Source organism: Salvelinus sp. IW2-2015, unplaced genomic scaffold, assembly GCF_002910315.2.
Source record: "Salvelinus sp. IW2-2015 unplaced genomic scaffold, ASM291031v2 Un_scaffold1192, whole genome shotgun sequence".
Taxonomy (NCBI): Eukaryota; Metazoa; Chordata; class Actinopteri; order Salmoniformes; family Salmonidae; genus Salvelinus; species Salvelinus sp. IW2-2015.
The window spans coordinates 38,516-63,135 of NW_019942770.1; the positions used below are offsets into that span (position 1 = coordinate 38,516).

At 47.0% G+C, this 24,620-nt stretch overlaps 1 protein-coding gene across 1 annotated transcript in view; it reads left to right on the forward strand.

The window, feature by feature from the left end:
* The window catches only part of LOC112069998 (NHS-like protein 3), a 42,633-nt gene that overhangs the window by 16,866 nt on the left and 1,147 nt on the right, over positions 1-24,620 (forward strand). Inside the window, exons 2-8 of the mRNA XM_024137397.2 lie at positions 10,907-11,068; positions 11,436-11,479; positions 11,604-11,733; positions 14,692-14,793; positions 15,294-15,457; positions 15,695-15,880; positions 20,755-24,610. Coding sequence (XP_023993165.2) covers positions 10,907-11,068; positions 11,436-11,479; positions 11,604-11,733; positions 14,692-14,793; positions 15,294-15,457; positions 15,695-15,880; positions 20,755-24,610 — 4,644 coding nt within the window. The remainder of the gene's footprint in view (positions 1-10,906; positions 11,069-11,435; positions 11,480-11,603; positions 11,734-14,691; positions 14,794-15,293; positions 15,458-15,694; positions 15,881-20,754; positions 24,611-24,620) is intronic.

Genomic DNA, 24,620 nt, shown 5'->3' on the forward strand with positions numbered 1-24,620 from the left:
TGCATTCTTGCACATGGGACAAAATCGTTACTTTTTGGAGAAATATTCCTCTGGTCTGATGAAACAAAATAGAACGTTTTGGCCATAATGACCGAATCGTTATGTTTGGAAGGAAAAGGGGGATGGCTGCAAGGAATAACACCATCCCAACATGAAGCACGGGTGGGTGGCCAGCATCTGTTGTGGTGGCGGTCCTTTGCTGCAGGAGGGACTTGGTATGCACTTCACAAAATAGGATGCATCATGAGGGAGGAGAATTATGGGGATTATTGAAGGCAACATCTCAAGACATAGTCAGGAGTTAAAGCTTGGTTGCAAATGGGTCTTCCAAATTGGACCAATGACCCCAAGGCGTGACTTCCAAAGTGTGTGGCCAAAATGCTTAAGGACAAACAAAAATCAAGGTATTGATGTGGCCCATCCACAAACCCTGACCTCAATCTTTAGAAAATTTGTAGGTCAGAACTGAAAAATCGTTCTTATGGAGCAAGGGAGGCCCTTACAAAACCCTGGACTCCAGTTACACCAGCTCTGTCAGGAGGAATTGACCAAAATTAGTTGACAATAATTTGTGGACTGGTTGAAAACTAGTTTTCATGACTCCAACCTAAGTGTATTGTAAACTTCAACTGCTATATATATATCCATCTCCTCAACAGCACCATAATATTATATTTGTATATACTATATGTAGACTATATATGTGTTATCCATCTCCTCAACAACCCCATATATCCCTAAAAATCAAACATGGGATTTGTGACTCGACGGGGTCAGCTCTTGGTCGGGATTTGGTGCTGAACCAGCAACCTGCAGTTACAAGCCAGTGCCCCCTCCTTGCCATAGACTTCAACCTCTTGTTAGACCTTGTTATATTGCTCACACATAGAGGCACCCTACACAGTGGTGTGACTTTGCTTACTGGTTAGTGACTGGCACCAGGACCTGGTTATTTAACAGTGCTTTTCGCGGTAACACATTACATTAAATACAGCATTAGAGCCCCTAGAACATCCTGAACGTTAATCGAGACTGACTCCTTTCTGGTCTTTTAATTCCATCAATACCAGATTACTTCCTGCCCTCCCTCTCATTCTGCTTCCTCTTTTCTCCTTGCCCTCTCTCTGGCCTTTCTGTCTTTCCTTTTGTACCTCTTTACCTTCCTGACCTCTTAGCCTATCTCTCTCTCCTCTCTCCATATCCTCTTCTTCTCTCCTTCTCTCCATATCTCTCTCTCTCCTTCTCCTCTGTCTTCAATTTCAATTTTCAAGGGCTTTTATTGGCATGCGGAACATATGTTAAAACATTGCCAAAAGCAAAGCTAAGCTCTCTCTGTTTCTTCTCTGTCTCTCATTAGTATTTGATGGGAGACATGACAATATATGCTCTCTGTTCCATCACCAGTCTCCTCTTAGGTATCTCTCTGTTCCCTCACCAGTCTCTCTTTTGTATCTCTCTGTCCATCACCAGTCTCTCTAGTTTATCTCTCTATTCCATACACCAGTCTCACTAGGGTATCTCTCTGTCCATCACCCAGTCTTCTCTAGCGGTATCTCTCTGTTTTCCATTCACCTAGTCTCTCTTGGTATCTCTCTGTTTCCATCACCAGTCTCTCTAGTATCTCTCTGTTCTCCACCAGTCTTCTCTAGGTCTCTCTGTTCCATCACCGCTCTCTCTTAGGTATCTCTCTTGTTCCAATCACCAGTCTCTCAGGTATACTCTCTGTTCCATCACCAGTCTCTCTTATGGTATCTCTCTGTTCCATCACCAGTCTCTCTGGTTCTCTCTCTGTTCATTCACCAGTCTCTCTTGCTTATCTCTCTTCCATCACCGTTGTACCTCTTTCCTTTTCCTGACCTCTTAGCATCTCTCTCTCCTTCTCTCCATAATCTTTTTCTTCCTCTCTCCATATCTCTCTCTCTCCTTCTCTCCTGTCTCAATCAATTTCAGGCTTTATTGGCTCAACTCGAAACATAGACATCCAACAACGCTCTCTCGTTCTTCTACCTCTGTGATCTTGCTCTAGGTATTTTTCAAGAGTAGGGAGTAGCACTTAGAGAGAACTTAGTTTTGATGATATCGCGTGTGAACAGCGATGTGGTCTCTCACAAGAGAGACTGGGTGATGGCACAGAGATCACCAGTCCTCTCTAGGTAGTATCTACCCAGTTGTCCTGCCATCCAGCCACACGATACCGATCGTGTGGAGTGGTTGTCCTAGTGGAAACATCCACGAGATCAAGTCTTTCTTGTGATAAGTCCCCAGAGAGACTGAAATCTTTGACTGTGTCGAAGTGTGATCTACCCGATCGGAACCCAGGAAGTCTCTCTGGGATCTCTCATGTGTCCCTGAATCACCAGCTCCTCTGCTTCTTTCTTTAACTGATATCCCTTCTCCTTCTTTCCCTCCTCTATATACACCCAGTCTCTCTAGGGTATCTCTGATGTTCCATCAACCATAGGTGACTCTCTTGGTATCTCTATGTTCCGATCACCAGAGTCTCTCTGGTTATCTCTCTGTTCCGATCACGTTCTCTCTAAGGCTTATCTCTCCTGTTCCGTATCACAGGTGAATTCTCGGTCATAGGCTCATCTCTCTGTATGCGAACGAATCACCAGTCTCTCTAGGTATCTCTCTGTTCCATTCTACCAGCTCTCGTCTAGGTATCTCTATGGTGGTCCGATTATCACCAGCTCTCTTCTGTATCTCTCTTGTTCCGATTTAAATTGATATTCACCAGCTCTTCTCTTGGTTTATCTCCTGTTCCCTGAGATCACCAGTCTCTCTTGTTTCATCTCTCTCTGTGTCCCTCATTCAAGAGCTCTGATCTCTTTGGTATCTCTTTCTGTGTCCATTCACGAGTCTACATCTCTGTTATGACTATCTCTCTGTTCCATCACCAGTCTCTCTTAGGTTAATCTCTTCCCTGCCTAGTACCGAGACTTCACCAGTGTCTCTGCTTGTAATCTCCTGTTTGTGAGCCATACACCCAGTCCTCACGGAGTATCTCTCATGTTCCATTCAGCCAGTCTACCCTATTGGTCCTATCTCTTTCTGTTCCAACTCCACCCAGTCTCTCATTACGCTGATATCCTACTCATGTTCCATCACCTCGAGGGTCTCTGCTAGGAGTATCTCTCTGTTCCCCTCTGCCAGTCCGAGTCATCTCTATTGGGTTATCTTCTCTGTTTCCTTTTTTCAATCACCAGGCTCTTGGACCCGTCTCTCTAGGATATCTCTCTGTGCCATCACCCAGTCTCCCTATTTATTTTTTTTGGTATTCTCTTCTGTTCCACCATCACCAGCCCTCTCGTCTAGGGATCTCTCTGTTCCATTCAACCAGGTCTCTCTAGGTATCTCTACTGTTCCCACACCAGCTCTCCCCTAGGTATTCTCTTCTGTTGCCATCCTGACGCAAGTCCTCTTCTAGGTTTATCTCTCTTGTTCCGATCACCAGTTCTCTTAGGTATTCTCTCTGTTTCCAATCTCACCAGTCTCTCAAATAGAGAGGTATCCTTTCTTGTTCCCATCACCAGTCTCTTCTTTGTATCTCCTTTATCCGTCGACCAGTGTCTCTCTATAACGGTATCTCTCTGTTCCCACACCGAAGTACTCCTTGGATATGCCTCTCTGTTCCATCACCAGTCTCCTCCTAGGTTCTCCTAGTTCCATCCACCAGTCTCTACTTGGTATCTCTTTCTTGTTTTTTCCTCCACCCATTTTTTTCGCCAAACCCAAGGTCTCTCTATGGTGGTGAGTGCGTTCTTTCCGTATCACCAGTCTCTCTAGGTTATCTCTCTGTCTTCCTATCCAGTCTTTCTAGGTATCTCTCTGTTTCCTTCACCTAGTAACTCCTCTACGGGAAAATTATCTGCATCTGTTGTTTCCATCACCAGTCTCTGTTCTTGGTCATCCATCTCTGTTTTCCTTGCGCCACAATACGGTCACACTCGCATGTTCACCTCTTCTGGTATCTCTCTGTATCATCCACCAGTCTTCTCTGGTATCATCTCTGTTCCCAATCACCAGTCTCTCTTTTGGTTGTAATCTTTGTTCCATTCACCAAGTCTTAGTTGGTATCTCTCTGTTAACGCGAGATCACCAGTCTCTCTATGTCATCTCTCTTCCTTTCCAGTCACCAGTCTCTCAGTATGCCATTATCTCTCTTCCATCACCCAGTCTCTCTCAGGTTATCTCTCTGCTTCCAATCACCAGTCTCTTCTGTATTCTCTCCTGTTCCATCACCAGTCTCATCTAGCGTATCTCTTCTTGTTCCATCACACAGTCTCTCTACGTATCTTTCTGTTCATCACCATAGTCTCTCTAAGGTATCTCTCTGTTCCATCACCAGTCATTCTCTTGGTATCTCTCTGTTCCATCACCAGTCTTCTCAGGGATCTCTCTGCTGTCCAAACTGATCAACCAGTCTTTCTCTAGGTATTCCTTGCATGTTTCATCGCCAGTCTCTCTAGGTAATCTCTCTGCTTTAACCATCACCAGTCTCCCTCTAGGGCTATCTCTCTGTTCCGAACCACAGTCTCTCTTCGGTAATCTCTCTGTTCCATACCAGGTACTCTCTAGGTCCATCTCTCTGTTCTCCATCCACCAGTCTCTCTTAGGTATCTCTCTGTATCTATCCACCAGTCTCATCTAGGTACTTCTCTCTGTTTCCGATCACCGAGTCTTCATATCTAGGTATCGCTCTGTTCCAATCACCAGTCTCTTCTAGGTATGCCTCTGTTCCCATCACTCAGTAGCTGTCCTTCTCTAAGGGGTGTAAGTCCTGATCTCTCTGTTTTCCCATTCACCCCAGTCTCTCTTGCGATTCTCTCTGTTCCATCCACTCAGTCTCTCATACCGCTGTATTCTCTCTTTAAGTCCATTCGGAATCCAGTTGCTCTCTCCAGGAGTATGCCTCTCTGTTCCTCTCCTAGTCTCTCCCTTAGCGCTACTTCTCTCTGTTCCTTCATCACCAGTCTCTCTAATAGGTATCTCTCCCTGTAATCCTATTGCACAGCTCTCTAGGTATGGCCTCTGTTCCATCACCAGTCTCTCTAGGTGTAGTAACTCTTCTCTGTTCCGTGAAGGTATCGTGGAAACCAGTCTCTCTGCAAGGGATATCATACGTGCTGTTCCATCACCAGGTCTCTTAGGTATCTCCTGTTCCATCACCAGTCTCTCTAGGGTATCTCTCTGTTCCATTCACCAGTCTCTCTACTGGTATCTCTCTGTTCCCATCCCCGTCTCTTAGGTATATCTATTTGTTCCGGTTAATATCCAAAGCACTCGAGACTTGGCATTTTCTGCGATCTTGGTACCCTCTGTTGAATTCTCTCTAACCTGATTGATTCTCATCAGCCAGTTCTCTCTGTGTTCCCAGTGAATCCCTCTGCGTCTGCAGGTGTCCTGTTCCTACATTCTCAGCTCTCTCTTCGGTGATCTTTCTGCATTGGTGTGATCACAGAAATATCGCGACATCGTCTCATCCCTCTAGTGAGAAATACTGAGTGCTGCGTGACATGTTTACTGGACTACTCACCAACTGAGTTAATAGCCTTCAAGCTTTATCCTGACCCGTGAGGTACGTCACCTGGTGCTCTAAGGTAATTTTCTCTCTGTTATCCCATACACGAAAGTCCTCTCTAGGTTATTCTCTCTGAGTTTCCATCCAGTCTCTCTTTGGTATCTCTTCTGTTCCATCCTTAACCGAGCTAACTTCTACCGTGATATCTCTCTCTTGTTGTCCGCATACCAGGTCTCGTCTAAGGTAATCATCTCTGTTCCATCACAGTGTCTTCTGTGTGTAGTGAGTTTATCATTTGGTCCTCTCACCATCGACAATCTCAGATGTTTGGGGAACACGCCAATATGCCCTTGCCCAACTTTGCATTGATTATTTACGCCTCTGTGTGTTGTGTTTGTTATGTTCTTGTGACTCGGTCTGCCTCTCCGGTCACGACTTTTCGGTGTCTTCGCCACCGCGCGAGGAGAAGCTTAAACCCTGGAGTTGCTGTTCGCCCTCCGTCCGTCCTCCGACCCCCTCGCTCCTCCCTCCCGCAGAGACCTCTTCTGGCTCCCCTGGTGCCGGTATTCTTCACACCAGTTTGGTAATTACCGTCCTATGGGAAGGAGATAACCCTGCGCATTGGCTGTTCCCTGGCCTCTCGTTAGTGCGTAACACCTCCAACGGGTAGTCCATATGGAAGGAGATAACCTGGATTGGCTTATCGGTTCCCTGGTCGTTTATCTCACCTCCATGGTAGCTCCAATATGGAAGGAGATAACGGCCAGGGACACAGCCAATCCAGGTTGTTGTATCTTCCCACGCCCACCCGGTATCCATATGGAAGAGAGTATACCCTGGTTTTGCTGTTCCCCTTAGGCGTATCTCAACTACCCAGGTAGTCCATAGTTGGTCAAGGGACGATAACCCTTGGTATGGCTTTCTTATCCTGGCGTAATACTTAGTCTCACCCCAGGGTAGGCCTCCATATATGTGCAAGGAGATAACCCTTGGATTGTCTGTTCCCTGGCGTTAACATCCTCCCCACTGGGGGTAAGTCCATATTGGAAGGAGATCCTAAACCCTGGATTGGCTCGTTCCTTGGCGTATTCTCCCCCTCGATAGGTTAGTCCAATATGGAAGGAGTAATAACCCTGGAGTTTGCTTGTTCCAACCCCTGGCGCGCCCGTATCGTCACCCCAGCGTAGTTCCATTATGGAGTGTTTTGTCTCCTCGTAAGGAGATAACCCGGATTGGACTGTTCCCTGGCGGTATTCTCACCCGGTCTATAGTTCCACCTTCTTGTTTTATTGGCAAGGAATAACCCTGATTTGAGACTTTTCACCCGCTGGGGTCGTGCAGCATCCCGAGATTGGACATCCCTATTCCCTTTATACGTTAGTTGCACTCTTTAGATTCCAGGGCGTTACGGGAGCGTATACTGATAACAATGTCAAAACAGGTGCCATTAATACAATCTGGTACAACGAGTGGCCTCATTCGACCTGTGCTCATCAACTATCGAGGCAGAGCGAGCTACCAGTCCTCTTAAAGTAACCGTTCACAGGTCTGGCTCTGTGAGAGCCACGCAGAGCAAATCGACGTACATAAGCAAAAATAATAAATCTTGGCTTCGTACTGTATGGTGACCAAATACTTAGTTTTCGACGAAATCATTAAAAAATTATGTCAAGATATACCTATCATTTACAATACTCCCTACAATGTGATTTCTGCGTGAGTTTTTTTTATCACCTTCTCATTCTGTCGGATGGCCTGTCATAGGATGTTGAAGTGTAGACTCTATTCGATTGAAAAATTTACATGGCCTCTTTGTTCATTCTTTTTTAAGGTGGCTGAGAACTTTGCACGAATGGTGCTCTGGGACTGATATACCCTATTTTTTTTGCCCCAACTGAGGTATAACCGAATTCGACTAAAAGCTATGTCCTTTTCACCTTCGCGAAGCAATGGAGTGGCATGTCTGCTAGCTCCGGCATACGCCATACTTCTCAGCCATCCTCACTATGCCATACATGCGCCTCCGTCGAACGAGATCAGAAGCTCTCAATGGGCTACGACCAGAGCCGTAGTTCCTGTACCTCCTCTGCTCTGCGAGAAAACCCGAATCGTATACCACATCCACTGACTCTCCACTGCACAAACCTCTGCTCACACTTCACGAACCTATCCATACCCTCGAACCTCATCAGACCGCGCTACTTCCTCTAGCGGCTACAGCCACACTGCTACCGTCCACATATCACCCACTCGCATCATGCGATATATATCCCACACCACATGCCAGATATCTTACCATTCCTCGTCCTAACCATCGATCGACAACTCCCGCAATCCGTCATCCGCGAAACACCAGTACCCTTCACCCTCCAGCGATAAGTCGGATCCACACTTCTCGGTGCTAAGACGTTAGAGAACCGTCGGGTCATAGCTCCTCGTCCCAACCCTGCCGCGAGTGATGCACTGCCGTAGACGGTTGACTCGACCCGCTACCTTGTCACCCGCATTTCTTCCTCAGATCTGAAGGTATCACTGGATACCCTATCTCGCGATCACACTCATGGATCATCGTAGTAGAAGAGCCTCATCGATCGCGTCCGTACGCCAGCCTGATCCCAGCTCGGAGTACTTGCTCGAGTCGCGCTCTCCACGGTCCAGGCCAATACTTCGTAGATCGGCAGGACTCATGCGTCCTTCGCGCCGCAAAGGAATGGAACTGCGCCTGGCTTCACCGAGCGCACTGCACCGCCCGATCAGCCCGAGGACCGCCAGTCGCGCGGACCGACCTGACCTTCGTCCGTTCGAAAGTCCATCCCGCGTACTGTCTCGACCCTATTACTCTCCACCCTCACCTTGAGCCTGCACGATCGCCTAACCCACAACGAGTCCCGAACCTCCAGCTATCCGTGCGCGACCTGCCTCGCTCATCCCACCATCTTGATTTCGGCGAAGAGAGGAATAGTGAGAATGAGAAGAGAAAAAAAAAAAAAAAAAAAAAAAAAAAAAATAAATATAAAGACTACATGAGAGGGAAAGTACGGAGATACCTCATTTACCGGGTCGATTATCAAATCGACGTGGGCTCCAATCCATATTATACTGATACCAGTACCCATCCTTGGGGTTCACCTTCGAATGACCAGACCATATACACTGATACCAGACATTCAATCGATATAGACTTGGATTACCAGCCTCAATCCATATACCTTACGATACAGACTCGCCAAATCCAATTATATCCTAACCGAACTCCATTTACCTGATCCAGCCCTTCATCCATTATGATCTGATCCCCAAGCCTCGCATCCATTATACCTGTACCAGACCCATTATACTTGATCCAGGCACCCCCATCTATACCTGATACAGGACTCCATCATCATACTGTACCAGCCCATTATACCTGATAGACCAGCTGTTACCTGATACTGACCTACTCCATTGTAACCTGTACAGTCCGATCCATCTATACTCGTATACCGATCCCAGTAATCTCGCCTGCTACCAGACATCTGTATACCTGTACGCAGACCATATATGCTCTGTCACCGATCGACCTCCATCCATTGTATTACTGATTACAGACCATTTATACCTGATACCGACCATGGATACAGAGTAACCTGTACCAGACCATTATTTACGTAGTACTCAGGACCTCATCCATTATACATGATGTAGTACCGACCATTTTACGCTGATACCGACCTTATACTGTACCAGACCCTGATACATTACGATAACCAGACCCCGCATTATACCTGTGATAACGCCAGACCCATGGTATACTTAGCAGACCTCATCGATAGATATCCTTGAACGAACCCATTACACCTAGTCCAAGACCTGCATTACACCTCGTACCAGGGCCATTTACCTTGATACCAGCCATTATACCTGATTACCAGACCCGTTATACCTGTACCAGACCTCCATCATTATATATACCAGACTCCTCCCTACCACCTGATACCCGACCGTTACACCTGATACGCAGACCTCTTCCTCTCCTACGCGAGCTTGTTCCTCTCCTCCCTCTCTTCTCTCTCCCTTTGCCCTCATCCTGTCCTCTCCTCTCTCTCCTCTCCTCTCCTCTCTCTCCTCTCTCTCCCGGCTCTCCTCTCCTCATTTCTCGCTCTTCCTCTCTCTATCTCTCCTCTGCTCTCTTCATCTCCTTTCTCGATTCCTCTCCATAAATTATGCAGCATAATTTGACCTCTCCTTGGCTTGATGGGCCTCGCTCTTTCAGTTGATGTCTTGTCTTTCACTAGGCCTACAGAACATCAGTCCTCCTTGGCCACAGCCAGAAGTGTATGGAAGTATCTGTACTGCGTCCCAAATATATTAGTGCCCGTTGGACCTGGTCATGAATGCATATAAGGTGGATCGGGTGACATTTGGACTGCTGTTAGTCTCGCCCCGCGCCTCTCATATTAGACTGCAGTGAATGTCTGCTGCGTTAGGCCCTTGATAATCTTTGGAGTCTGCTGTATTTCTCTTGCTTAGGGGCACTTATATTTAGTACTGCTGGTTTGACTAGTTGTCTGCACCAGGGCCTTCTCGTCACTTTAGGACTGAGTTAGTCTCTGTCCGATCGGGGCAACTATTGTGAAGATGCAGTGAGGTACCTCTGTCCCGCTCTTTAATTAGGGTTGCCAACTGTCTCGAGTCCTTCTGCATTAGTGGATTCACTCTATCTCCCTGACGTAGAAGTTGAGTACTCTGCATTAGCCTCTCTATTAGACTGGGTTGTCGTCTGTGCCCAGCATTATACTTCTCGTGGTGCCTCTCATATTTCGACTGCATCGTCTCTGTCCCAGGGCCACTCTTATCTTAGATGCAGCAGTCTCTGTCCCAGGGCCCTCTCCATATGTAGGTACGTTTATGTGACTTTGCAAACCGTAGTCTGGCTTTTTTATGGCGGTTTCGGAGCAGTGGCTTCTTCCTTGCTGAGCGGCCTTTCAGGTTATGTCGATATAGGACTCGTTTTACTGTGGTTATATATACTTTTGTACCTGTTTCCTCCAGCATCTTCACAAGGTCCTTTGCTGTTGTTCTGGGATTTATTTGCACTTTTCACACCAAAGTGCGTTCATCTCTAGGAGACAGAACGGATCTCCTTCCTGAGCGGTATGACGGCTGCGTGGTCCCATATATACTGTATATATATATGTTGGATAACGCGAATCGCAATCTCTTGGTGATCAATACATTGTTATTAAACCCCCTCTCTGTCTCTGTCTCTCTGTCTCCCTCTGTCTCTCTCTCTCTCTGTCTCTCTGTCTCCCTCTCTCTGTCTGTCTCTCTGTCTCTCTGTCTCCCTCTCTCTCTCTGTCTCTGTGTCTCCCTCACTCTGTCTCTGTCTCTCTCTCTCTCTAGCTGGTCCTAAGGGTCAGGATGAGCAGAAGAGGTTGACAGTTCACTACACAGCCTCCTCCTCACACTACCAGGAGAATGTGTTCATCGAGGGCAGTCGCCCTCAGTACCTTGAAGACCTGCACACTGAGGCACAGGAGGGGTTAAAGATACTACAACAAGAAGGTAGTGACACTACACACTACACAGAACACAGAACATACTACACAGAACACAGAACACACTACACAGAACACACTACATAGAACACAGAACACACTACACAGAATACACTACACATTACACACTACACAGAACACAGAACACACTACACAGAATACACTACACACTACACAGAACACACTACACACTACACAGAACACACTACACAGAACACACTACACACAATACACTACACACTACACACTAAACATTACACACTACACACTACACAGAACCCACTACATACTCAATAGACCCTAATGGCAGAAGTGGTGTTTAGATTTCAGAGCTGTAGGGAATATCTGAAAAACCTTCTTTGTCTCTCCTGCAGAAAACAACAAAGGAGTGGACTTTCAGGATGACCATAGTGATGCAGTAAGTAGTCGCGTCATTTGAAACCATTACGGCTGGTACTGGTCAACCGAGAACTAGGAGCAAGGAGCAGACAAATTCTGCAGTGATTGAATACTTTGTCCCTAAAAACCCCATTCCTCTCCAGACGGACCAGGATGTCAGCACCAATCACAGGGATGGATCTCAGGAGTCAGGAAGTACCGCCGGGAATTCTGTTACCGCAGTGACCTCTGCTGGATTGGCTGTGTCCACGAGACCTGTGCTCACACGCCAAGGTAGGTGTGTGTATGTGTGTGTGGGGGGGGGGAGACGGGGGAGGAAGTATTCATAATCATATCCCATTCATCATATTTGAATGAAAGCTAATCATAGATCATGCCTTGGACCTAGTATATTTTGGTCGTTTGTCCAATATTTCTCATACGTGCCACATTCTAAGCAGCACGTGTCTCTGTCTACTGGGTCTCTACTGGGTCTCTACTGGGTCTCTACTGGGTCTTTACTGGGTCTCTACTGGGTATACTGGGTCTCTACTGGGTCTCTACTGGGTCTTTACTAGGTCTCTACTGGGTCTTTACTGTCTCTACTGGGTCTCTACTAGGTCTCTACTGTCTCTACTAGTCTCTACTGTTCTAACTAGGTCCACTAGGTCTCTACTGGTCTCTACGGTTCTAGGTCCTACTAGGTCTCTACTGTCTCTACTGTCTCTACTGGGTCTCTTTACGGGTCTCTACTGTCTCCTACTGTCTCTACTAGGTCTCTACTGTCTCTACTGTCTCACTAGGTCTCTACTGGGTCTCTACTGGGTCCTCTACTGGGGTCTGCTACTGTCTCTACAGTCTCTACTGGTCTCTACTGCGGTCTCTACTGTCCCTACTGGTCTCATCCTACTGGGTCTCTACGTCTCTCTACTAGTCCTACTGGTCTCTACTGGCGTCTACTGGGTCTCTATGTCTCTACTGGGCTGCTACTGGGTTCTAACTGGTCCTACTGAGTCTCTACTGGGTCCTACTGTCTACTAGGTCCTACTGTCTTAATGGTCCTACTGGGTCCTACTGTCTCTAATGGGTCTCTACTGGTCTCTCGGTCACGTCTGTGGTCTCACTGGGTCTCATGGGTCTCTACTGTTACGGTTACTGGGTCCTACTGGTCTTACTGTCTCTACTGGGTCTCTACTCGGTCCTCTACTGTCTCACTAGGTCTCTACTGGTCCTCACTGGTCTCACTAGTCTTTCTACTGTCTCTACTGGGTCTCTACGTCTCTCCTATTCTGTGCTGGGCTTTACTGCTCTACAAGTCTCTCTGGGTCTTTACTGTCTCTACTAGGTCTCTGGGTCTTTTACTGTCTTCAACTGTCTCTACTGGCTCTACTGTCTCTACTGGGTCAACTAGGTCTCTACTGGGCTCACTAGGTCTCTACCTCTACTGTCTTACTGGTCAACAGTCTTACTGGTCTCACTAGGTCTCTACGTGGTCTCTACTAGTCTCCTACTGCTCTACAGGTCTCTACTGTCTCACTGTCTTACGGTCTCTTACTGGTCCTACTGGGTCTCTACTGTCTCTACTGGGTCAAAGTAGGTCTCTCTGGGTCTTTACTGTCCTCTACTAGGTCTCTCTGGGTCTTTACTTTCTCTACTAGGTCTCTATGGGTCTTTACTGTCTACTAGGTCTCTCTAGGTTTTTACTGTCTTTACGGTCTACCGGGTCTCTACTTCTACTGTCAACTGTCTTACTGGGTCTCTACTAGGTCTCTACTGTCTACTGTCCTCTACTGGGTCAACTAGGTCTCTACTGGGTCTTACTAGGTCTCTAACTGGGTCTCTACTGTCTCTACTGGGTCCTCTACTGGTCCTACTGGGTCCACTAGGTCTCTACGTCCGGGGGTCTCTACTAGTCTCTACGGTCTCCTACTGTCTCCTACGGGTCTGCTCCCTACTGGCTCTACCTAGGTCCACGTCTCGGACTAGTCTCTACTGTCTCTACTAGTCCTACTGTCTCTACGTCCTACCGGTTTCGCTGTCTCTACTGGGTCTTACTGTCTCTAACTGGGTCAAGTAGGTCTCTCTGGGCTTGTACTGTCCTCTAGCTAGGTCCTTCTGGGTCTTTACTGCTCTAGCTAGGTCTCTAGGGCTTTACTGTCTTCTACTAGGTGTTCTGTGTTTTTACTGTCTTTACTGTCTCTACCGGTCTCTAAACTGTCTCTACTGGGTCAACTAGTCTCTACTGGTCCTCACTAGGTCTCTATGTCTCTACTGTCTCTACTCGGTCAATAGGTCTCTACTGGGTCTTACTAGGTCTCTACTGGGTCTCTACTGTCTCTACTGGTCCTACTGTCTCTACTGGGTCTCTACTAGGTCTCTACCGGGTCTCTACTGGTCTCTACCGGTCTCTACTGTCTCTACTGGGTCCATGTATTTTTTAAGTGGCCTCCTGAGTGACGCAGCAGTCTAAGGCACTGTATTTCAGTGCAAGATAGGTCACTACATTCCTTGGTTCAAATCAGGCTAAAATCACATTCGGTTGTGATTGGAATCCCACAGTGCAGCGCACAATTGGCCCATATCGTCTGGATTTGGTCCGGGTAGCCGTCCATTGTAAATAAGAATTTGTCCTTAACTGACTTGCCTAGTTAAAATAAAGGTTACATTCTTTCATGTCATATGGCTACTGCGTCTGCTATATGAATAAAGACGTACAGTAGGAGGCAATTGTAATTTTCAATCTGAATTTTGTATAAAGATAAGCATATATGTTAGATTATAGGAGTAACTCTGGTAAGGCTGAAACAGTCTTCCTCACCTCAAGTTCAAACCGCGGAGTCAGTTTGGAGCTCCGGAAACGTACTCCTTCATATCATAGGTATGCAGTAACTGAAGCGTAATAATAAATCACACCATATCAAACCTTCACAAACATTTCAAAACTTTATTAGGGTGATATCAAAAGTAAGTCAAGCCGTGTTTTATAGGGAAAATATGAGCAGAAGAGCAAATGTAAACAAGGGAGAAAAAACACTACCATCCCTGTGCCCAAAAAATAAAACACACATCTCTCCCCAAGAAATTCTTCTTTTTTTTAAAGTTTGCAAACCCTCCCCTATTTTGGACCACCCCCCCCCCCCCACCCCCCAGTACATTTAAATATATCCCTAAAATGCATTTTAAACCCCCAACACATCCATCCCTTATCTCATCCTTCTCCCTCCTCTAAAACATCTCCTCTTCTCCTTCCAGGCTCCACATTCAAGCCTCTGAACCCAGTGAAGAGACTGGACAAGAGGAAGAGCAGGAGGACTACGATCATGGGCATACCCCAGCAGGTCCAGAGAGAGCTGGGTACATATGTAGTCCTAGGATGCCAGCTAGCTTTACTCTGAGCTTCACGTTACAAAAAAAGTCACCCAGACCAATAAAGGTCCAGGGTTTTGTAAATAAAGTTATCATAAGAGTTCTGTTGAATGAATACTCGTAGGCACGTTGACAAAAAGTCAAATCAATGGTACTTTCTTCTGTCATGTTTAAATTAGGGGATAGTAGGTGGTGATAAGATGTGTTCCTTCTCTATTCCCCTTCTCTATTCCCCTTCTATATTCCCTTTCTCTATTCCCCTTCTMTATTCCCCTTCTCTATTCCCCTTCTATATTCCCCTTCTATATCCCCCTTCTCTATTCCCCTTCTATATTCCCCTTCTATATTTCCCTTCTATATTCCCCTTCTCTATTCCCCTTCTATATTCCCCTTCCATATTCCCCTTCTCTATTCCCCTTCTATATTCCCCTTCTATATTCCCCTTCTCTATTCCCCTTCTCTATTCCCCTTCTCTATTCCCCTTCTAGCCCTTCACAGTGACTCTGCGTACCAAGTTCCTTCCCAGCTCTCTAACGGCTCTGTCGGACAGGGTAGTGACGGCCAACTAGGTGTGGTCGTCATCCCCACCGTCGACGGAGAGACCCCTCTAGCCAACTACGAAGGGGCAAGGGTACACCTCTCAGACCTGGAGGTGAGGCTTTCATATGAGCCTGTATCAAAAATCAGCCTTGTAACTTGGACAAGTACATTTGTTTTGTGCTACTGGTTACAGTGTCATACTTTTTCTTACCGACAGCTACTTGCATGACAAAATTGTAGTTACATTGTATCTCATAACATCGGATTATGATTAGTAAAATGTTTTTTTTTTATTGCCTTGTGCAAATATATTTATACTATAATTACAACTGAACTCATCCTTAAATAGGCATCCAGAGAGGAGCAGCTGTTGAGACACCACCTCCAGTCTGTATACAGGGACGACCAGGGCTTCAGCCACCACAGGGGACCGGACTCTCGTCTCTGCTCCACCCAAAGGCCCAAGTCTCTGGCCGTGCCGGGCACGACCTCCTCCTGCTCCGCTGGATTCCCCAGCTTCCTCCAGGAGCCACAGGTGAGTCCAGTTCAGAACAGTGTTTGTCGCAGTGTTTAAACCTGCTGGGGTCATCGACACTGAGTGTATAAACATTAGGAACAACTGCTCTTTCCATGACATAGACTGACCAGGTGAAATCTATGATCCTTTATTGATGTCACTTGTTAAATCCACTTCAATCAGTGTAGATGAAGGGGAGGAGACGGGTTAAAGAAGGGTTTTTAAGCCTTGAGACAATTGAAACATGGATTGTGTATGTGTGCCATTCAGAGGGCGAATGGGCAAGACAAAAGATTGAAGTGCCTTTGAACAGTGTATGGTAGTAGGCGCCAATGCGCACCGGTTTGTGTCAAGAACTGCAATGGTTTTTCACACTCAACAGTTCCAGTGTGTATCAAGAATGGTCCACCACCCGAAGGACATCCAGCCAACTTGACACAACTGCATTGGAGTCAACATGGGCCAGCATCCCTGTGGAACGCTTTCGACACCTTGTAGTGTCCATTCACCGACGAATTGAGGCTGTTCTGAGGGGAAAAGGGGCAGGTGCAACTCGATATTATAAAGGTGTCCTTGGTGTTTTGTACACTCAGTGTCAACGAAAAACTATGAACACATTACTGTAAGTCGCTTTGGATAAAAGTGTCTGTTAAATGGCATCCCTGGAATGACATGATCATCTGATGYGGATGTTAAACCCAGCTCATCTGATGCGGATGTTAAACCAAGCTCATCTGATGCAGATGTTAAACCATCTCATCTGATGCAGATGTTAAACCAAGCTCATCTGATGCAGATGTTAACACCAAGCTCATCTGATGCAGATGTTAAACCAAGCTCATCTGATGCGGATGTTAAACCAAGCTATCTGATGCAGATGTTAAACCAAGCTCATCTGATGCAGATGTTAAACCAAGCTCATCTGATGCTGATGTTAAACCAAGCTCATCTGATGCGAATGTTAAACCAAGATCATCTGATGCGGATGTTAAACCAAGCTCATCTGATGCAGATGTTAAACCAAGCTCATCTGATGCAGATGTTAAACCAAGCTCATCTGATGCTGATGTTAAACCAAGCTCATCTGATGCAGATGTTAAACAGCTCATCTGATGCGGATGTTAAACCAAGCTCATCTGATGCAGATGTTAAACCAAGCTCATCTGATGCAGATGTTAACCAAGCTCAATCTGATGCTGATGTTAAACCAAGCTCATCTGATGCGAATGTTAAACCAAGATCATCTGATGCGGATGTTAAACCAAGCTCATCTGTGCAGTATGTTAAACAAGCTCATCTGATGCATTAAACCAAGCTCATCTGATGCAGATGTTAAACAAGCCTCATCTGATGCAGATGTTAAACCAAGCTCATCTGATGCAGATGTTAAACCAAGCTCATCTGATGCGAATGTTAAAACAAGCTCATCTGATGCGATGTTAAACCAAGCTCATCTGATGCGGATGTTAAACCAAGCTCTCTGATGCGGATGTTAACCAAGCTCATCTAATGCGGATGTTAACCAAGCTCATCTGATGCAGATGTTAAACCAAGCTCATCTGATGCAGATGTTAAACCAAGCTCATCTGATGCTGATGTTAAACCAAGCTCTATCTGATGCGAATGTTACAAGATCATCTGATGCGATGTTAAACCAAGCTCATCTGATGCAGATGTTAAACCAAGCTCATCTGATGCAGATGTTCCACAAGCTCATCTGATGCAGATGTTAAACAAGATCATCTGATGCAGATGTTAACCAAGATCTCTGATGCGGATGTTAAACCAAGATCATCTGATGCGGATGTTAAACCAAGATCATCTGATGCGGATGTTAAACCAAGATCATCTGATGCGGATGTTATACCAAGATATCTGATGCGATGTTAAACCAAGATCATCTGATGCGAATGTTAAACCAAGCTCATCTGATGCAGATGTTAAACCAAGCTCATCTGAGTAGATGTTAAACCAAGCTCATCTGATGCAGATGTTAAACCAAGATCATCTGATGCAGATGTTAAACCAAGCTCATCTGATGCGGATGTTAAACCAAGCTCATCTGATGCAGATGTTAAACCAAGCTCATCTGATGCGGATGTTAAACCAAGTTCATTCTGATGCGGATGTTAACCAAGCTCATCTGATGCAGATGTTAAACCAAGCTCATCTGATGTAGATGTTAAACCAAGCTCATCTGATGCAGATGTTAACCAAGATCATCTGATGCAGATGTTAAACAAGCTCATCTGATGCGGATGTTAAACCAAGATCATCTGATGCGGATGTTAAACCAAGATCATCTGATGCGGATGTTAAACAAGTCACTGATGTGTGTTAACCAAGCTCATCTGATGTGGATGTTAAACAAAGCTCATCTGATGCAGATGTTAAACCAAGCTCATCTGATGCAGATGTTAACCAAGATCATCTGATGCGGATGTTACCAAGATCATCTGATCTGCGGATGTTAAACCAAGCCTCATCTGATGCAGATGTTAAACCAAGATCATTTGATGCAGATGTTAAACCAAGCTCATCTGATGCAGATGTTAAACCAGCTATCTGAACCACTGGACTTGAACTAAGATGATGATCCTTGTGAATGGTTGACATGTTTTTTATTTCACCTTTATTTAACCAGGTAGGCCAGTTGAGAACAAGTTCTCCTTTACAACTGCGACCTGGTCAAGATAAAGACAAATCAGTGCGACAAAAAGCAACACAGAGTTACACATAAACAAACATACAATAGAAAAATCTATATAGTTTGTGCAAATGTAGTAAGGAGGTAAGGCAATAAATAGGCCATAGTAGCGAAGTAATTACAATTTAGAAAATTAACACTGGAGTGATAGATGTGTAGATGATGATGTGCAAGTAGAAATACTGGTGTGCAAAAGAGCAAAAAAGTAAATAAAAACAATATGGGGATGAGGTAGGTAGTTGGATGGGCTATTTACAGATGGACTGTGTACAGCTGCAGTGATCGGTAAGCTGCTCAGATAGCTGATGCTTAAAGATAGTGAGGGAGATATAAGTCTCCAACTTCAGTGATTTTTGCAATTCGTTCCAGTCATTGGCAGCAGAGAAGTGGAAGGAAAGGCGGCCAAAGTAGGTGTTGGCTTTGGGGATGACCAGTGAGATATACCTGCTGGAGCGTGTGCTATGGGTGGGTGTTGTTATGGAGACCAGTGAGCTGAGATATAAGGCGGAGCTTTACCTAGCAAAGACTTATCGATCACCTGGAGCCGGTGGGTCTGGCGACGAATATGTAGCGAGGGCCAGCCAACGAGAGCATACAGGCCGCAGTGGTGGGTGGTATATGGGGCTTTGGTGACAAAACGGATGGCACTGTGATAGACTGCATCCAGTTTGGTGAGTAGAGTATTTTGTAAATGACATCGCCGAAGTCAAGGATCGGTAGGATAGTCAGTTTTACAAGGGTATGTTTGGCAGCATGAGTGAAGGATGCTTTGTTGCGAAATAGGAAGCTGATTCTAGATTTAATGTTGGATTGGAGATGATTAATATGAGTCTGGAAGGAGAGTTTACAGCCACGGAAGGAGTGTTGTATGGCATTAAAGCTCGTTTAGAGGTTTGTTAAGTGTCCAAATGAGGGCCAGATGTATACAGAATAGTGTCGTCTGCATAGAGGTGGATCAAGGAATCACCCGCAGCAAGAGCGACATCATTAATATATAGAGAGAAAAGAGTCGGCCCGAGAACTGAACCCTGTGGTACCCCCATAGAGACTGCCAGAGGTCCAGACAACAGACCCTCCGATTTGACACACTGAACTCTGTCTGAGAAGTAGTTGGTGAACCAGGCGAGGCAGTCATTTGAGAAACCAAAGCTGTTGAGTCTGCCGATAAGAATACGGTGATTGACAGAGTCGAAAGCCTTGGCCAGGTAGATGAAGATGGCYGCACAGTACTGTCTTTTATCGATGGCGGTTATGGTATCGTTTAGTACCTTGAGCGTGGTTGAGGTGCACCAGTGACCAGCTCGGAAACCGGATTACACAGCGGGCATTGTGTGCCCCCCCAACCCCTCTTTTACGCTGCTGCTACTCTCTGTTTATCTTATATGCATAGTCACTTTAACTATACATTCATGTACATACTACCTAAATTGGCCCGACCAACCAGTGCTCCCGCACATTGGCTAACCGRGCTATCCGCATTGTGTCCCACCACCCGCCAACCCCTCTTTTACGCTACTGCTACTCTCTGTTGATCATATATGCATAGTCACTTTAACGATACCTACATGTACATACTACCTCAATCAGCCTGACTAACCGGTGCCTGTATATAGCCTTGCTACTCTTTTTTCAAATGTCTTTTTACTGCTGTTTTATTTCTTTACTTACCTACACACAAACACACACATACCTTTTTTCCCCGCACCATTGGTTAGAACCTGTAAGTAAGCATTTCACTGTAAGGTCTACACCTGTTGTATTCGGCGCACGTGACAAATAAACTTTGATTTGATTTGATTTAGAAGATAAAGTGGGATTTGAAATGATCAGTGATCTGTTTGTTAACTTGGCTTTCGAAGACTTTAGAAAGGCAGAGCAGGATGGATATAGGTCTGTAACAGTTTGGGTCTCGAGTGTCACCCCCTTTGTAGAAGGGGAGGACCGCAGCAGCTTTCCAATCTTTAAGAATCTCGGACGATATGAAAGAGAGGTTGAACAGACTAGTAATAGGGGTTGCAACAACGGCGGTGGAAATTTTAGAAAGAGAATGGAATGCTGAGGCTGCAAAATGACCTCCAGCTCCACAGTTGGCCAAACTACAGTATATCTACATAGTATGACAGCTCCACAGTTCTCTACATTGTATGACTCCTAATGTTGACCATTGTATTTGCCTCCCACCCAGGGTCCGGTGATGTCCATCTCTCCCCAAGCCACTTACATGTCTAAGATTATCCCCAACGCCTACCTGCCGGCCTCCGTCGACATCATACAGATTGACCGCAGCACCAGCCGTACCCGTGGAAACAGCGGTAACGGACCGGTCCGTACCGTCAGCAGGAGCTGCCTGGCGTCCGGGTTGTCGGCCAGCCCTGCGTCGTCGAGGAGGTCGGGCGGTGAAGGTTGCTATGAAGGCGGAGACAGCGTTTCACATGGTGACAGTAGTTCCCGTGACAATGGCTCTAAGGCGACCCCACACTCAGTGACTTTGAGATCCAGCTGGAGCCACTCGCAGTCTTCCGAGACGATCAAGTCCAACTCCTCCGCCATCTCCTCCACGAAGGGGAGCTTCGGACCTGCTAACCCACAGACGGTGAGCCTCGTTGGGCAGGAGAGACAGCCGCAGCAGCCTGGTGCTGGCTCAGCTAGCTGGGTCAGCAGCATCAGTAGGGGTACTGGTACTGCGACTGCTCAGGGGGGTCTATCTGGATCTGGGGAGATGAGCGATGTTGGAGGAGACTCTCACAGATTCTCTCGCTGTCTGTCGATCATGAAGACCAAGCTGCCCCCGGCTCCCCCCAGGAGAACCAACTCACTGCACCATGAGAAGATGATAAAGAGGCGACTGGTGGAGATTAAAGACCTCAGTGACTCTGTGGGTGGGAAGTTGGAGGCTGCTGAGGACACAAGCTTGGTTACGATTGAGATCTCTAAAGAGCTCTACAAAGAAATCACAAAGAGCTCTGTCCCTGTATCCAACTCATCTGGGTTTAACTCTTTAGATGATACAAGATCTTCCACAGCCTCTAGTCCTCTGAGTCCCACACAGGCCTCAGGAGGTAGTGGGAAATCAGAGGGGCCAGTGTCCAGCAGCTCTTCCCCCCAGAAGGCCCCCTCAGAGGAGGGTACATTTGAAAGGACCATGTCCCCCTCCAGTGGGTACTCCAGCCAGAGTGGTACACCGACACTTTCCCCCAAGGGGATCCTCCCTTCCGTCTCCCCAGGTAAACAGAAGAAGTATCCCGTCAAACCGGAACGATCTGGTTCAAGAGCTTCCTTCTCTGCAGCCTCGGTCTCCTCTTCCCTCAACTCCCTGTCTTCAGTCACCTCAGAACTCGTCAATCAAGAAGCCTCGAAAAACAGCTTCAGCCCTCTTCAGCCGGCCACCCTACCCCCGGCTGTTATGAGAATAGAAAATCCAGAAACGGTGACCCCGGTACGTTTCTCTTCATCCATGGCGATCAGTGAGCTGCTTAACATTCCGCCACCCCCGAACATCAAAGCCCCTTCCCCGCCACCCCCGGAGACCTGGGCCCACAACAGACACACCTTCGAACTGCTGTGTGGGCCTTGCCCCAATGTCAACAGGCTAGCACAGCTCCAGAAGCAACAGGAACTAAAAGAGCAAGCTGCCATGATTGAGCAAAAGCAGGAACCTCAAACTAAAGCTAGCAAGGAGTCTGAAGGCTCGGACAAAAAGCAGGCTACGGTAGAAGAAGTTACTTTGACAAAATCAGAAAGCAAATACATTGTTCACCAAGACAAGACTGAGCCTATGTTAGAGCAGGCACCTGAGGTATCCGAGAGCACAGAAAGTCAAACGAAAGAACAAGGAAGCCCGGCGGTGATTGCAGAGAAAGTAAAAGCAAGTGTAGAGATCCAGGATCAGAACCAGGAGCAGAGAAGTAGTAGCAGTAGTAGTGTTGCACAGGTCAAGGATCAAGAAGAGAGGCTAGAGACACAAGTTAGTTTAACGATGATTCCAAAGAAGGAACCCCCTCCTGTCATGAAGAAAAGTACTCCTAGAAAAGAAGCTAAAGTTCAATTAACAGCAGATATTCAACAAAAGTCGCCATTTGATGAGGTCACAGTGAAGGTAGAGTCACCCAGCGAGAGTGAGAAGTGTTCTCCACAGGCTGAKGTAGTCGCTAAGCAAGTTGAGGTAGTTGCTAAGGAAGTTGAGGTTGAGGTAGCAGCTAAGGAGGTCGAAGGTTGGAGTGCTACTGAAAACACTAAACAGGAAAGTCCCACCAAATCTACACAGACCCTTGCCGTGGAGCCTAACAAAGTGAACCGGGTCTCTCCTCCAGCCTCCCCTCCCCCTACCCACCACCCTCCTCCACCTCCTTCTAAGACACCTCCCTCCTCTGTGGCCACTCCCCCACCTGAGGTAGAGGAGGAGTGTGAGGAAGAGATTCCCATAGTACAGTCCTGCTGGCCCCCTCCACCCCCACCAGAGGAGCCAGCAGATTCAGTCTTTGATGAGCCAGATGAGATGGACTTTCCACCTCCTCCCCCTCCCTTCATGACGGAGAGCTTGCCAGACGTGGTGGAGACATGTAACGCAGTCGCTGATGTCCAGGAGGCGTCCATTGTAGCTCTGGATGGGGAGGAGGTTAAGGAAACCGAGAATGGTTTCACTGTAGCAGCTGTGAATGGGGAAACTGCAGATCTTTCACCCATTCCGGCTCAAATGGAGCCAAAAGAGGAAAAACCTGAAAAGGTGATTCTGAACTCCAATGCAATCCCAACTGATGAAACCAGCTTTGAGGAATCTGAATCAGCTGAGCTACAATTAATTCCTTCAGATGATTCAGCTGTCATTCAGCTGCCAGTTCAGCCCAATGAAAAGGAGGCAGAGGTCGAGCAATCTGCCCAGAAACCAATCACAATGCAAGAAGCCACCCCTCAACCAACAGAAACTTCTCCTGAGTCACAGGAAGTCCCGCCCTTACCAGAGGATGTCCCTCCCCCACCCCAGGAAGCTCCTCCTCCTCCTCCACCAATGACAACAGCCTTGGTGCCCCCATCAAGTATTCCTCCTCCACCTCCTATCAATGTCCCCCTCCCTCCCCCTGTACAATTTGAGGATCAGATGCCCTCTGTGCTCCCTAACAGTGCCCCACTTCCACCCCCTCTCCCAACTGAGAACCAACCCCCTATGATCTTCAGGAGACAGCCTAGCTTGGCAAACAGAGAGACCAGGAGCAAAGAGCTTCTGTCTAGGCACAAGAGTGTCCCTATTCCCAAAGAAGATGCCAACATTCCACTGGTCACACCCTCTCTGCTTCAAATGGTACGTCTCAGATCGGTCAACGTTGGCGAAGACTACGTTAAAGCGCTTTCTGACGACAACAATTCCAACAGTGGGAAACCACCTGCTCAGGATCAGAGTTCAACCCAAATCCAAACCCAAGGATCTCAGAACATAACACCCCAAAAACCAATTCGGAAATCCCTGTCACTAAAATCCACAACTCCGCCACTGAAGTCATCACCGGTGACGCTCATCGCTCCCTCGATGAGTTTACAGGAAGCTATCCGAATGAAGACAGCGGCCATGTCGTCCAGAGATAATCTTCCAGCAGGCTTTAGAATGCCATCCTCCACCTCATTTCCCAGTCGCAGTGCGGGTGAATCAGGAATGTTATCCCCATTGTCACCAGAAGGGGGCGAGATGCTAAAGACCCCCACCGCCACCGCTAGCTTCATCTTCTCCAGGAGCTCAAAGAAGGTCGTCATAGAAACGCCTGCCTCCTCCTCCCCCGAGGTACAGGCGAGCCTAAAGCGGAGCCTAGCCGCGGAACTCAAGCGCGTTTCCGAACAATCTAAGGCTTCCGCAGTCGCTAACGGCAACGTTGGAAGAACTGGGATTCCGAGGAGAATTCCGCCACCCGTGGCTAAGAAACCAGCTCACACCTTGGAGAAGCCTGTGTGTTCTACACTGAGGAGCACTCCATCTCCAAGGGGAACAGAAGCTAACGGAGAGACAGAAACAGCGCAACCTGCGGGCCAGCAAAGCACTGACAGAAGGACAGCAAGTAAGAACAC